This window comes from Candoia aspera, chromosome 16, assembly GCF_035149785.1.
Source record: "Candoia aspera isolate rCanAsp1 chromosome 16, rCanAsp1.hap2, whole genome shotgun sequence".
NCBI lineage: Eukaryota > Metazoa > Chordata > Lepidosauria > Squamata > Boidae > Candoia > Candoia aspera.
Genome location: NC_086168.1, coordinates 876,993 through 892,535, shown reverse-complemented (window position 1 = coordinate 892,535; position 15,543 = coordinate 876,993). Strand labels below are relative to the sequence as shown.

Here is a 15,543-nt window from a genome sequence, read left to right as displayed (position 1 = left end):
GGCTCTGGAGCTGAGTGAGGGACAGATGTAGCTTTACTTCTCAGGAACTACAAGTTCTGGTCCTCCCCAACTCCACAAACAGCAACACAGCCATGGGACATTTGGAAACTGAAGGGGAGGGAGAAGGTCCTCTCTGCCAAAAGCCAAAAAGCAGCAAAGTCCCTCTGTGATTCTAATCAGCCAGGAAAGTTCGGTTCCAACAATCATAGTTTGGGCAAACAAAAGCAAATGAGCGTCTCCATAAAGTTAAAAACAGAAAAAAAAATATTGTTGAATACCAAGAAAAATGAATGAACTGTCCAGTTCGGTCTAGTGGTTAAGGCACCAGCCTAGAAACCAGGCGACGGTGAGTTCTAGTCCCGCCTTAGGCATGAAAGCCGGCTGGGTGACCTTGGGCCATTTCCTCTCTCTCAGCCCAAGAGCCAATCAGGCGTGGTATGAGAGTTCTAGTCCCGCCTTAGGCATGAAAGTGGGCTGGGTGACCTTGGGCCAGTCCCTCCCTCTCAGCCCAACTCACCTCACAGGGTGGTTATTGTGGGGAAAATAGGAGGAGGAAGGAGTTTTAGGTCTGTTCCCCATCTTGAGTTATTTATAAAAATAATAAGGGCAGGATAAAAAAAATCTAAAAACAGTTTCAGAAGTTTTGCTTATTCTCAGAATGTCCTATCTTCATTGTTTTTGTAAGCAAGACAGAATTTTCTACAGAATATTATGAGTTTCCCCAGAGGTTCACCTGAGTTCTTTTCCAGGTCTCTTGATACTCAGTTCTAAGAGTTATTCAATGAAAGCAATCCCCAAATGCCTCTTAAACCATCTGGGGCCCTCCAGATATGATGGTGGATGGCACTGCAGCTACAAATTCAGGAGTCAGATTCCCAACGTATCTGGAGAGGGCCAAGTTGGTGGAGGCTGCCCAACAGCACAGATAGCTGCATTATAGACATTCCCATTTGAATGCAATTCTAAACTTGAAAGTAACTGTCACTTAAAGTTCAGCTACTTGTGTTTACAAATACAACATGGAATGGAAAGGTGCACCACCCTGCATTTAAGGTAGCTAAGATGCCTTTCATGCCGAGGTCCACATTTTTGGTTAGGGCAGGGTCCAGATACTGGGAAGCCCCTCCCCATAGCTGGTGCTCCTCTAAAATGACCCACACTTTAGAAAACATCCTCCTGAGAAGCCACCTTGAGGATCGCCAGCAAGTCCTATTCTCTGCCTCTTCTCACTCTGAGGTCGGCAACTAGAAGCCCAATAAGCAGATATTGCCTGGGAATTCTGTGTGCTGATCCCTAATACCAACGTCATTGGTAGTGTTCTCAACATCAAGCACATCACTTTCAGGTAAGGGTATAATTGGCACTTTATGTACCAGCCCAGTGTTTAGGATTAAGCACTCCACCCTGTCTCCCTAGAAGAGCTTAGACTGAAGTGTACAGCAGGCAAAGACTCCCTCTAATCATCACCTGCACTTTATTTCGGTTTATTCATAGGAATCCCATTTCCCAGGCATCTGCTTCAACAGGTTCAAGGCTGTGTGGATGTAGAATCTCTCTCTCTCTCTCTCTCTCTCTCTCTCTCTCTCTCTCTCTCACACACACACACACACACACACACACACACACTTTTATTTAATAAAAGCAAGCTTAACTTAACCAAGAATTTGATCTGCATGTTCCCCTGCAGCTACCTTAGAAAACATTTTGGCCGGCTGCTGTTTATAAGGTGATGTTGTACAATTTCTCCCAATGCAAAACTCCACTCAGTAGCAGCTGAGGGGCCTTGCAAACTGGCAAACTTCCTGCCAATATCGCCACTCTTTAGTATGAGGTCACATCCATGCCGGCTCAGAGCCTTCCATCTGCCACATCTGGATTTCTGGCACACAGCAGGAACACAAAGAAGAAAATGGGAATCACATTTGTTTCTCCTTAGTTCCACTCCTTTTTCACCCTGGCTTGAATTTAGCATGGGCAGTTTATGTGAGTGAATAATACGAAATCTGCTTTTGATGCCAGCTGTTTCCCGCAGACCAAACACGATGGCTGCGCTGCCATCTTTGCGATGCTGCTGAATGTTGGAGCTCCACTCTGGCGGCGTCCTTCAAACACAGGACTGGCTTGTTCCCCTGCAGAAGGACCACCAGCTTGAAAGGCTAACTGGCTGACCAGTGCAGCAGCCCCTTGTACCTCAGGCCAGAATCACCATATGCTTCCAGAATGCATCACACTGCAGCCGTGGTGCAGGAAAACAATGACCCACTGAAAACCATGGGGAGAAACAGCAGGAGCTGCATGGCTGCCTTCAAAAACCAAATGGTCTTCCTCCTGCAGTTGCTTCTTCTCTTCCCCCCTGCAAGATCTGGCAATCAAAAGTACATGGTGCAACCTGACTTCCCTGGTGGCCACTTGTGGGAATAGGAAACTATCACATCACACATTTTGCTTTATCGGGGGAAAGAACTGGAGCGGGGCTGCTGGTGTGGGAGGGGTGCAGGCATCTCACAGTGAAGCCTAGTTCAACCCTAGAGCATCTGTGAGACTCGCTGGATGGCCCTGAGCCAGACACTCGGAGGGCGGGCGGAGCCGCAGTTCCATTCCAAAAGAGAACTAACCGACTCCAGAATAAACAACTTCTGGCTCACTGAAATCTCTGGTGTGAATTGTATAATAGAGAATGGATCCTGACGTCCACTCCAGGACTCCAGAATGAATTCCTCCTCCAAGGTTTTCCAGATCCAGCCCGAGGCCTCCAAGGCGGCCAAGGGGCAAGAATGTCATGGCTGAAAAACTCAGTTCGAAAAAGGAGACTGAGTGAAGCCAGACGTTATTCCATGGCCAGCTTTCTTCCCACATGTCCTTTCCGGATCCTTGCCTGATCCCTTCCAGGACTATCAGTCCTGGAAGCCAGGATCGCTGCCCAGGTTTGATCCAGGACGGAATTTGTCACTGTCTCATGTGCTGCCAGGGCTGCCACAGGTGTTGCAAACCCTGCCTCTTGGAGAAAAGACAGGACCAAGCCTGGCAAATTAAGGAGCTCCCGGTGGCTCTTGCTGCAGTTCATCTCCTGGGCAAGATGGAGGGCGCCCCTTGCCTAACCCTCTCCCGAGCCCTGAGCCCTGAGCGCCTCTGTCCTCCTGCTGTTGGGGAAAAGGGGGCATCAAGGAGCAATGGGCAGGAGCGCAGTATTTCTTCCCCTTCCCCCTCCATCATATCAGTTAATACATTGTCCGTCATCAGAGTGTAATTACATTAGCCAAATGCTTGGCTTGCAAGGGAATTAATTCAAGATCTCCTGAATCCCATAAAACAGGGCTTCTCAAACTTAAGCCAAGGTCCTTTCGCAAATTAGAGATCAGACAGAGATCCCAAAGTTTTAAAAAATGTTCCCTCTTGCATGATACTTGAACTCAGACTTTTGAGCATGATTAACCCCAATGAAATTATTTTATTCATGGGGGAAATCACACAAATCCTTTCTCCTTTTGGAGGGGAGGTCACAGGACCACCAAATTTGGGAATGGGTGCTAACAGTCATGCCAGGGAATCAACCCTGTGATTCCCAAACTGTACATCAGGGGGACACACTGGGCATGCTCAGATCGTAAGCCTTTGCACTAGCTGGCACCTCCATATTACCCTGAACAGCTGCAAACCTGAAGCAACCTGCAGGTTATTTTCAGTTTTCCCCTCTGTGAGGGAGGCAGAGAATATCCAACCCTTTTCAGCCACTGAGGAGGTGCAGAGGCGGGAAAGGAGAAGCTTCTGGAACAACCAGATGTCTTCACAAGTTATGGCTACCGTGTCTAACCTTCCAGAAAGCTGGGAGCTACAGTTCTTGGCCTAGATCAGCATAAAAGCCAACGAGTTGGCTTGAAAGAAAAGATCTCCTTTTCTTTGCAAGCATTTCTTTTATCACCAGCTCTAAATAATTAGTGGCACGGGTACAGAACACATTGGGATAGGAAACTCTGACTCAAATGAAACTGTTTATATTAAAGAAGTATTAACTGCAAGATTCTGATTATCCTTTGGGGATATCCATTCACACTTGCAAAAAATCTGTGGAGTCTGATCTACAAAGCAGCTTCATGAAAACCCTGGATCCTGGCTTCTAGAGGCACCTTCCCATGAGACCTGTGCCTGCCTTGGAGCAGCTCTGCTTTCACTTATGGTGGCTACCAAGACAGTTCTGGCTTCCCAAGGCTTGACAAGCTGCCCCCCACCCCCCACCCCCAACGAAGCATGCCACGGGCAACTCCTCTTGCAAAACACAAAGACAGACCCATCCAGCGAAGCAAACCAATCAGCAAGCTCTTCTGGGATGGAGATGCCTGTACATGGTCTGCCGCCTTTGCTTGCAGGAGCTGAGTGGGCATTGCCAGCCCACTCTTATAGCCAGTGAGCCATAACAGTGACTCCACTGGCATGGACCCCTGTGCATTTTCCTGGCACTCTGGGTAAAGTTTTGGTGTAACAGTGACTCAGATGTATATACAAACTTACTGTACAGAAGATCTCTTCAAATAGATCAACAACTGCCCTGCTTGGAACAAGGGACTCCTGCCAATCCCTTTGCTGCTCAGAAAAAATTGGAGTTTCAAGTTTGGAACAATCCTTTGGTCTCAATCCTTTATTTTCCATAAACTGGGCAGTAGAAAGAACTTCACTTAGTTTCCAAGGAGCTTTTCACCTAACTGTCTCAGCCTCAAACATTTTTGAATGCCAGCCTCAGAATGAACAAGAGGAATGTGCTATATTTTCCCCCAGTTTACTTCTATTTCCGTTCCGTTTTAAGGATGGTTCTCTCTCCTGCTTCTGCTGTAAGCACCCTGGGCACGGATCTTTTTTGTATTCTGTAATATGCCACGTTCAATTGATTTGGCTATAGAAAAACATAAATATTACATGAACCTTAAAAATCACTGTAACAGTGATGTAGTTCAGTATTTTTGGCTCTCCACATTAACAATATAGCTTTAAAATATAAAAAAGAGCTGGTCCACTGATGCTGTTCCTGGATACCATCTTCAATCCATGCCATTTTGTTTTCCCTTGTGGGTGGCAGATATGAAATGACATATTTGAATCATTTTTCATTGAAAGGAGGTCCCTTAGATTTGGAGAGACGGAACGGATGGATTGAATACCCATTTTTTACAGGAGTCTTGCGGATGGCTATCAACTCACATTTTAAGGGCAGCATGGTTCTCACAAAAGTGCAAAGACAGCACATAGGGGGCGTCCGTATACTAAGTTCATTCCAGTTTGCAAAGTTCAGATTGTTCCTAGGAAAAAAGTTTACAGCGGCCGGCACAGATATGCCACAAAGAAACAAGAAACAAAGTGCAGACAGTTGCAGGGGGAAAAAAGATTTTCCTTTTTAAATTACCGCTATTCATACACCTCCTTGGGGAAAAACCTTCTCCATTGTCAAAGGTTCCTCCTTTAATCTACCCACCCCCAATCCAAAAAAAAAAAGGCATGCAACGGAGTTGGGCCGCTAAAACTAGTTTGGAGGGGGCGGGGATGCCTCTGAGCAAAGGAGCGGCGGACGCACCGAAAGCCTGGCCAGAAGTCCGAGCCCGCCGGGACTCGAAGGAGCCCCCAGCCCGTCCCGCTTCCTCGATGACAGATCCCTCTCCGGGCTGACGGGGCCCGGGGGGCAAGCCCGCGGAGGGGGATCCCGCGGGACTGGAAGGCAGAGATACTCCGGGGAAGAGCCCCTGCGCGAGGGGAGGCGGCGGCCGCGGCCGCGGCGCTCCAGGCTGGCCCGACCGGACACCTCTTACCTGCACGGCTCTGGGCGACGGCGGAGAGCAGGATCAGCGCCACGCTCCAGGGGAGGCTCAGCCAAGTCCTCCTTTTCCACCGGGTGTGCGTATCCATGGTCCGCGGCGGGCGCGGGAGGATGGCGCGGAGCTGGGGTCCGGGCGGAGGCGCAAGAGCGGGGACGGCGTCTCCTCGGGGCGGCTGCCTCTCCCGAGACCGACGGGCGCTGCGGGAGGCTTTCTGAATAAGAAGTGGACGCCTCCCCTCCCGCCCCCCGGGAACCTTCCTAGGTAGCCATCGGCTGGGGGGCTGCGGCGGCGGCGGCGGCGAAGGAGGCGGACCGCGGCTCTCCCTTCGCCAGCACTTCTGGCCCGGCGCGGTCGGGGGCTGGGAGCGCTCGGGGGTTCGCTCTTCCTCGGGGAGGTCCGGGCGGTCGGCTGCCCCCTCCTCCTCCTCCTCCTCCTCCCCGTCTCCCTCCGCCCGACCTCCTTCCGGGGCGCCTCTCGGCAAAGTGAGGTTTCCCCGTTTTCCTGTCCCGCGGAACTTTCGGGTCCCCTCGCCCTCTCCCCTTTCCCCGCGTCAAGCCGACGGGGCCGAGCTGCCAATCCGGGGGGCTGTGGCCAATCGCGCCGAGGAAAGCCCCCGGCCCCGCCTCCGCTCCGAGGGCGGGGGCGGCGGGGCGGCGGGCGCCACGAAGCCTTGCCTGTGTGGCAGCGGTGGCCGCGGGCTCCCCGGCCCGCCGCCGCCTGCGTCCCTCGCCCTCCGCCAACCAGGCCCGCGCGCCGCCGGGGGAGGAGCCCAGCGGCAAGTTCGAACCCCGCCGCGCTTGGCTTCCCGGACTCGCCCGCGGGACGGATCGCGAAATGCGGGTCAGCGAGGGCGCCGGCCGAGAAGCGGCCTCTCTGGCTGCTATTGGCTGGCAATGTCTGGGGCAGGACCGGGCGGCAGGCGTCTCCCCCTGCCCTGCTGGGCATCGGTTGCTGCGCTGAAGCATCCCCCAACCAGGATGCCCCCGGGGTTGTCCTGTAATTGTCTGGATTCCTCGCCGTTCCTTCCCAGACGACCTCCTGGGATGGCTGCAGAGCTCGCTTTGCTTTGCTGCATCAGGCGCAGCCTCTGGGGCCCGAAGGCAGCCCCGGGTCCCCCCACCGCCGGCCAAGTGGAAGCTCCCGAGCTGAACTGCCAGGAGAAGCCGGCCTGGCGCCCCTCGCCGCAGCCGGCACAGCAGCTGCCCTTCTGCGCCGCCTTTCTGGTCCAAGGCACTGAGGGTGGTGGGCCACCCTCGTGTCCCGCCAGCCGTGGCACAACATACCCCACTGACCATTCAGGGACAAATACCTGCATGACGCACTCTTGGCCTGCTCACCAGCCCACAGCAGAGGCAGCCTAGACTTGTCCTTTGCACTTCGAGTTTTAAACTAGCATTTTCTGTAAAACTGACAAGAGGGCTTCTGCCAGTTTCTTCTAGTCCAGTGATCAGAAGATGGATAAACCTGGCCACCAATGAATCTCTCTCCAAAAGTGGCTCAGTTGACATGCCAGTGGGGTGGAGGAGGGCCCAGGATGAAAGGAGAGGGAGCTTCCCACTGTGCCAAGCAGGCCCTGTCCCTCCTGCATTGTGCAGCGCCCCTTCTGCCCCCCAACCTGCTAGCTGGGCTATTTACGGGCAGAGGACCTGTGTGCACAAATCCCCAGGTGACCAGTTACTGCGCAGAGCATTTCTGCATCGGCAGCCGGTCACTCATACAGCTGGAGAGATCACCAAAGCCTCTGTGCCAGGCAGACAGCCACGCTTATGAAACCTTTATGGCTAGGAATGAGCCTCACTGGCTTAAAAAGCAGGGGACTCCACACTGCGAGCTGACTGCTGACCCACCTCCCTGGCCAAAATGTAGCCTGAACTGGTCAAGGCTGAGCCCCATGGAGAGAAACACACCATTCAGGAGATGCTACTGGTAGCCAGAATTTCATTAGCAGCTTTTACAACTATTAATACTAGAAATTTCTACAGAAAAGCCACAATGAAGGGTTGTGCTCTGGAATGGGAGCCGTACAAACTATCAGGAAGCAGGTGCCAGGGCTTAACTCCCCAGTGGCCCACAAGACTCCTCATGTTTAGTGCTGCTAAACTTATGGGAAGCAGTGACTGCAGGGCAATCAACCATTGTGCATGTGTGTAAATGGGAAATTGCTAACACAGTTGCATTTGACTTCAGAAGAGGAACCATTTAAAAATCAGGGAAGATCTGGTGTAAGGAACTTAGAAGGGAAGTCAGGAGGGTCCAATCCCACCAGAAATTTGGGAATAGATAGGTTAGGTAGAAAATACAGTCCAGAGCAAGAGATGTATCACAAGGCCAAGAGCTGGCCACCACAGTCAACACAGAAGTACAAAGAGAACTTCCTCAGAAAATGGAAATCTTGCCCACTGGGGAAAAAAAGACTAGATTACAAAATATAAAGCAAGAATGCCTATCACTAATATTGACCAATCACAAAACCCTTTAAAAACATCAAAAACACAATGTGGCTTCTGCAAAAGTTAAGTTATTCCCAGGGCCGCAACTAGGGCCTGTGTCACCCGGGGCAAACATGGATTCCACACCCATTTTGCCCCCCCCCCCAGTGCAGTGCCTGGGGCACATGCCCCGCTTGCCCCCCCCCCCCAGTTGCAGCCCTGGTTATTCCCACTAATCATTCAGAATTCCTGAGTTTTCCTGAACTTCCAGAAGGGCCTGTAGGAAGGTCCCCAATCACAGACTCTGGAGAAGCCCTTTTACAGAGTGAAAAGTAGAAGCAGAAACTAGGAGTGCATTGGCAGTTCTGACCCTAAACAGGGACTTCTCTGGATTCATCCTCTGCAACTTTCTCCTAGAGTTGAACAATGAGGTGCCTACATTTGCTGACAACATAACGTTATTTGGAATCTTAAAACAAGACGGAGAGAGCAAAGAATTAAGACTTTAAAATACCAAATGCAGTTCAGTGTAAGTGCAAATTAATACAGGTTATTTATTTATTGCAGATAAACTGCAGGTTTCCTACCTCCAAGCAGCAAAAAAAAAAAAAAAAACCATGCGGCCGATTGTCAGCAGTAGAGGTCAGAAGCAACTGGGAGGGCTGCAGACAAGGGGCAGGCACACATCCCTGTTGCTCCAGACGGCCCTTTCCCCAGACCCGACACTCCCTTGCACAGCCCTCTTCCCTGGCCTGCAGATAGCTGCTGCAGAAGGCATCGGGAGCTGGTGTTGGCAGCCAATGCCACCAATCTTGGGTAGTGTGAGACAAGCACGGTTAGAGGAGTGATGCTCAGGGAATAGCCCTCGCGGTAAAAAGAGCAACAATGCACAAAGGGTGTCCTTATTTGCATCTCCTTTTTCCCCTCTGTGAAACGTTGGAGGAAATGTAAATGGGGCCGGGTGTGTTATGCACGACTATGCAACTTGGACATTATGTAAAGGTCAGTGACCCTGCTGGCTTCAGATATTTTTCTGGTAGAAGACTTTGGGCTTTTTCACACCACAAATAAATAATACTTCGACCTGCTGTTGAAAATGACAGGAGACTTGACAATGCTACTTTTGTGGCCTGCAAAATGATAGCGTGCAGGTAACTTGGAGCTTTGTGTTTTGGTTTCTTGGGACTTATTTGTGTCCAGATGTGGGCTGGCTTTTTTTCCCCAGATCCACACAAATAGCTCATTGTTGGATGCTGTGACCTTTTCGGGGAGGTGGGGTGGGGTTCAGCTGCAGCAGAGGGAAATTGCACAGATACCTTGGAAGGCGCTCCAAGAATCCAGCCCTGCACCAACTATGCAGAAGGGTGAGGGGGCATTTGCCCCATCCGGGCACGTGCACAGACCTCCAAAGTGTCCACAGAAGGGATGGATAGAGCCGCATCAGATGACTCAGGGAAAGGCCAATAAATCATAAAAGGCCAGGCAAAAAGCAGCAGTAATGAAAGGAGAAGTGATTTTTCTACCTCCTCACCTCTGAGACAATGAAAATTTTAGCATGGCGTGAATGTCAGAGTTCCGGAGGACCTTTAAAAAGCCCAGGATGACTTGGAAGAGCATTGAAAACATTTGCCAAGCAATTTTTTGCTTGCTACATTTCTTTTGGCAAGGAAGATAATTTCTGCATTTACCACAGGTGGAGCGCAGGGAATGGAGAGGGGCTCGGTAGCCTCAAGGGGGCCTTCTAACTCCCCGTTGTGATGGAGGGCCAGCCCCGAAGTGTAGCAGCCCATTGGCACAAGAGGGAGCAACGAGCAGGCTGCACCCACCGCCCAATGTTTGGCTGCCCTGGCGGAGCAGGTCCAGCTCAGCTCCCCCAGATGGAGAACTGGAGATGGAGAACTGCAACATTGGATATTGTGTGTAACAACGCAAGAAGTAACCAACCCCCCTGAAATCTGTGAAGGACTTGGAAGAGCTCCAGAGCCAGGTCCTCACTTGGCTTTACCGCTTGCCTTGAGGCCATGATTCACTCACAGCTTCCTCAGATCCAAGAACCCCTTTGACGTTTCACATGCAGCCCTAACACATTTGTACCTCATTGCAGGAGCTTTTAGGGCTCTTTGTTTTTGTGTTAATTTTTCAGCCAGAGGAATTTCTCTCCCTTTTAAATAGCATTGATCCAAGGGATCTTTAATCGCCAGAGTTTTGTGATAACAAACCTACATGGACAAATGGAATCAACTGCTTATGTTTCATTGATTTATACACCTTGGGAAACGTGGACAAAAATCGATAGCCACTGTTGTCATTTGTCCGGCTTGGTTGCAGACTCCACTTGTTTTGCACTGTGCTCACTTCAGTTCCTAGAGCAAAGCTGTCAACGTGCAGTGTGACATTTTGTTTTTCAGCTGGCTTGTTGCAGAGCCTGACCAAGGCTAAGAGGACGGACTGGCGCGAGGTCAACCACCCAGCTCCCATGACTCAGGGAGGACTAGAACCTGGGTCTCCCCACTCCTAGCCCAGCATCTGGGGTTAGGGGAAGAGGCTGAGGGAGACATCCCTTGGGAGATACAGTACGTGGTAGCAGTGGGAATTCTCAAGCCACTAGCAGGAGGCGGGGGCAGGATGCATAGAGCAGATCAGCTTCTGGGGAGAGGAAGTTTGAAACCTGCATCCTTTCACTTTCAGGTGCAGCCATGCTACTACAGGTGGGAATCAACTGTCTCCATTAAAAGACATCAAAACAATGTTTCAAATTAGGTATGCCTAAATGTCCATCAGGTGTTTGCCTGAACTGCAATATGATGGTGATTATGTGCCGTCAAATCGTTTTCAACTCCTAGCGCCCAGATAAACAGATTTTCTCCATGAGGATCTGTCCCTAACCTGATCTTTCAGGTCTCCCAATGGTGCACTCATTGTCACTGTAACTGAGTCCATCCACTTTGCTGCTGGTACTTTCTCTTCTCTTTCCTTCCACTTTTCCCAGCATTAGAGTCTTTTCCGGAGAGCTGGGTCTTCGCATCTCATTGCCACAATGGGGCAGCACAGCAGGACTTGGGGGTGGTGGGTGGTATTGCACTGTATGCCTTATTTATTTATTTATTTATTTATTTCTGGTTTTATAAGGGCACCCAACTCAACAATGTGACAATGTTTGTTGGCTATTAGACCAAGTCGTATGCAATGAAATTAAAAATACTTGAAACAAAAATAGAATTTTATGAACTAATTTCAAATAATAATTCCACCAAGAATTAGAATTAGACCTGATAATGAAAGACTTTGCTGTGACTTAACTTCATGACACCGATCCCTAGTAAAATAACTCCTAAATCTTCAAGTCTGCCTGATTTGAAATGAAGTCCACTCACATTAACCACAACTTTAGTTGGTCCACATTTACTCCCCCAAGCAAGGCACTGGGTGGGCCGAGCAGCTGAGAGAACCCAGATACTGGGACAGCCCCCCTGAAGCAGGAGTGCTCAGAGCGGGCTTCGGACGTATTGTGGGAGGCAGAAGTGCATAGTTACCCATCGAGTGATAAGCCAGCACTCCTGGTCTGTTGGCAAGGGGGCCTCTGCATTGCCCCCAGTTCACTGCATGGCATCTCTAGAGTAAGAAGGGTGAAGGAGCAGGAGAGGCTGTGTGCAAGACACCAGAGATGTGGAAGCTGCTTGCAACCCCACAACAAAGGCTATCCTGCGGAGGTGTGGAAGCCCTGCTGGCGGCAGCCCCACTAGCTAAAGATGACCCCACGACTTCCTCACTTCCATCCCCAAAGAAGAAAGAGAATAGATGTACCCATTTAAATTTAAAAAACACAAATATACCCATGGTAAAAAATTGCCAAATATTCAAGACTTGCTCCCTCTGGTGATGCAATTACTTGGGTCTTCAGCTGCCAAAATCGATGGAAGAAATAAAAGATGACACTCCAAATCAGCCATTAAAAAAAACAGAAAATTGATTGATTGATTTGATTTATATTGGTAATTTGTTTATTTTATCGGATTTTAATGTTTATTGTTGTGGTATGAATTTTATTGTAAACTGCCCAGAGTCCCTCTTGGGGGTGATGGGTGGTAACAAAATTCGAATAATAAATAAATAATAAAAATAAATTTGATTGACCCATTTGGTGCAAAACTTGGGGTGGCATACATCATCAATAAACAACAAATCCAAATCAAATAGCACAACGAACAAGTAATTTAGAAAATGAAAACAGAAGTCCATCAAGTGCTGGGGAAAGTTCAGCGAGCAGGATCCTACCATCCCCTGAGCCGGAGCCCGGGGAGCAGCTGAGTCCTCAGCGCCTTTCGGAGGCCAGTGGGGTCGGGGCCAACTGGATCTCAAACCCCGGGGAGAGCCTCTTCCAAAGGGTGGGGCAGGCAACAGGGAAGGCTCGTCTCACCCCCCAGGTCCCACCAGGTGACCCTGGCAAAGCAGACATTTGGTGCGACTCCTTCAATTCTTCCTGCGTGTTGCAAGAGAATTTGCAGTAAAGGTTGAGATATGCACTCTACATCGCTTAACTAAGAAGTCTAGCTGAGGTCAAAGTGCATTGCCCAAAGGCAATATGTTTGCAGGAGAGAGAGGGAGGGCGCCTATAAGGGAAGGAGCAAGTTCCTGAGACTCTTGACATGATTATCCAAAATATTCACACCCGTTCCTTGCACTCCCAGTTAAAAGGTTTGATTTTAAAACACAACATTTGTTTGGATGTTATTCACCCAAGTCTGGCTCTTTTGGCTACATGGTGATCAAATTCCAAAATCTCAAAAGTTCAGCAGAGTCTGGGCAGTTTTCAGTGCGAGGGACAGATCGGACCGAGAGTCGGCCTGGGCGGAGGTGCCTGGCCCGGCGGGATCGTTAACGCCACGACTTCTAATCCAGCCGGAAGGTTCCGCTTTTGTTGTTGCTCTTGTGAACTTTGTTTTTGCTTTCATCTCCGTAGGAATGACTAACAAACATTATAACGTGCGGAAATTGCTTTCAGAAGTCCAAGAAATGCTGTGACTGCAGTCATGAGGCAGGGAATGTAAATCAAGGAGGATGAAATTGGAAGCCAACCCAAACGCGACTGATGACAAAAGCATTCAGGGTGTTTCTATATTTGGCTTTGGATCTTATTCCACAAGAGACTGGTACAGATTTGAGCTAAAACATGAATGTGCGTGCCCCTAAAACAGGAGGTTAAATTTTCCTGTCTTTTCCTCATGTTTCCACCCAAAGCCACCCATCGTGGGAGATTTTTGGGCAGGACTGCTACCAAGATCTGCCTGTAGCCAAAGCGAAGGTGTCTGTGAAGGGAGATGGAAAGGCTGTCTGCTGGGAGTCATGTCAGGCATTAACATGTGTGAGTAGTAATCTTTTGCAATCGTTGATCAGAAAAAAATGGCAGACGTTTGCAGAGGTCATGTGTGTACGATGGCTATGGGACAAATGTCACCACTTTTCCTTTCTTTCTGCTCATTGTTCTCCTACAAAAGAAGTGTACACAGGAATCCTTGATCGCTCCTGCAAGCTTAGCTAACAGAGGCCTGATAGTTTCCAGTCACGGGTCTCTATAATATTGGCAGCACGAGAACATGTGGGCAGATGGGCAGATACAGTCTCAGACCTGGTTGTCCAAAACAAGGGGGAACCTTGTCCTTTGATCACCTAACATAAGATTGCAAAACTATCTAGCTGCAGTCGAGCCCTTCCTGGAGTTATAGAATCACAGCAGTCAGATTAGAATCACAGAGGTAGAATTGGAAAGGACTACAAGGATCATCTAGTCTAACCCTCTGCAAAGTGCAGGAAAACTAGTGAAATCATCTGTGAAAGGTGGCTGTCCAGCCTCTTCTTAGAAACCTCTAGAGATGGAGAACCCACGACCTCTATTGGAGTTCCACCATTGACCAGATCTTAACATCAGGAAGTTTTTCCTTACGTTTAAACAAAATCGATGTTGTGGCAACTTATACCCTAGCCCTAACCCTAACTCTAACCCAGTGAAAAATAGTTCCTTACTGTCTTTTCTAGGGCACCCTCTTATGTACCTGAACCCTGATATCGTGTCTCCCTTCAGCCCTTCATGGCACAGGGCCTGGTTATCTGCAGGACCATCTATCTCCAGTCATTTCTGGGTGCTCTCCAATTCCCCTCAATTAAATGTGGTCATTTTGTGGGACCAAGGAAGTGCACCTTCTCTGTCATGGTGCTTGTTCTCTGGAGTGATCTCCCCCCTGAGATCCAGACGGCTCCCACTTTCCTGGGGTGGTGTGGCCCCCGTTGTGTTTTTATTGGTATGGTTGGTTTTCAGGCTTGGCTCTCAAGTTTTGCTGTCGTGTTTTTAACTGTTTTATTGTACATTCTGATGTGTAAGCTGCCCAGAGTCTTTTGGAGTGGGCAACCATAATAAATTTAAATCATCATCATCATCATCATCATCTATGATCCTATTTCCATCACAGATCTGCATCCAGGACAGATCATGAGCTGCTAAGAAGTTTCTTAGAGATTCAGACAGCATCCTTTCTTAAGGGTGTAAGTTTTTTATGTACTGTACATGAAATAGAGCCATACATTTCATCTGAGACATCTTTCAAGCCAAGGTATATGCAAAATAATTTAACAATGGCCAATAACATTATTCTAGGCAGATTTGGTAAGTTTTTCCAGTGTTTCCTCCAGTAGCAAAAACATGTGGTTGCAAAACATCTGAAGTTTTTAAATTGTTTCATTAAATGCCCATCCTGAATTTTTGCCCTTTTACAACGATCATTGTTGTAGGATTTTTTGTTTTTAAATGATCATTAATTTGCAATTTGTAATTCTTCTTCTGAATAGGGTCATTTCCTGAAACCCACTAAGGGGTGGTAGAAAGAACTAGTGCTTGGCCAAGATATGTGCCTATTATCCACTTTGAGAGTGGAAGTCAAAACAGAGAAGGCTTTTTACCACTGAATGATATATAAATAATGGGGCGGGGGGCAAGGATACCCCTGTTGAAGTTAGAATAGGCCTAGTCAGATGTCCTGAATAGTTATATCACATCTGAAGGGGTGTATGCTCAGACAAACCTCAGAGGTGGGTTGTCTGTCAACTGTAGAAGGCCCTGGCTGTGTTCCAGAGTCATTCTGGGGGATGATGCCAGAGAATGGAGACAGAGGAGAGGAGCTGAACAACTCATAACTATGAATCTTCACCTGAATAGTTATGAGTTGTTCAGCTCCTCTTCTCTATCTCCATTCTCTGGCATCATCCCCCAGAATGACTTTGGAACACAGCCAGGGCCTTCTGACTTACATTTCCTCTAGTGC

At 49.0% G+C, this 15,543-nt stretch overlaps 1 protein-coding gene across 2 annotated transcripts in view; it reads right to left on the bottom strand.

Moving 5' to 3' along the window:
* The window catches only part of COL5A1 (collagen type V alpha 1 chain), a 234,267-nt gene extending 227,876 nt beyond the window's left edge, over positions 1-6,391 (bottom strand). The window contains exon 1 of one of the 2 annotated variants that reach the window (XM_063316318.1): positions 5,793-6,391. In XM_063316318.1, coding sequence (XP_063172388.1) covers positions 5,793-5,889 — 97 coding nt within the window. In that variant the 5' untranslated portion in view covers positions 5,890-6,391. The remainder of the gene's footprint in view (positions 1-5,792) is intronic. The other variant, XM_063316317.1, reaches the window with a different exon arrangement.
* Positions 6,392-15,543: the final 9,152 nt, after the last annotated feature.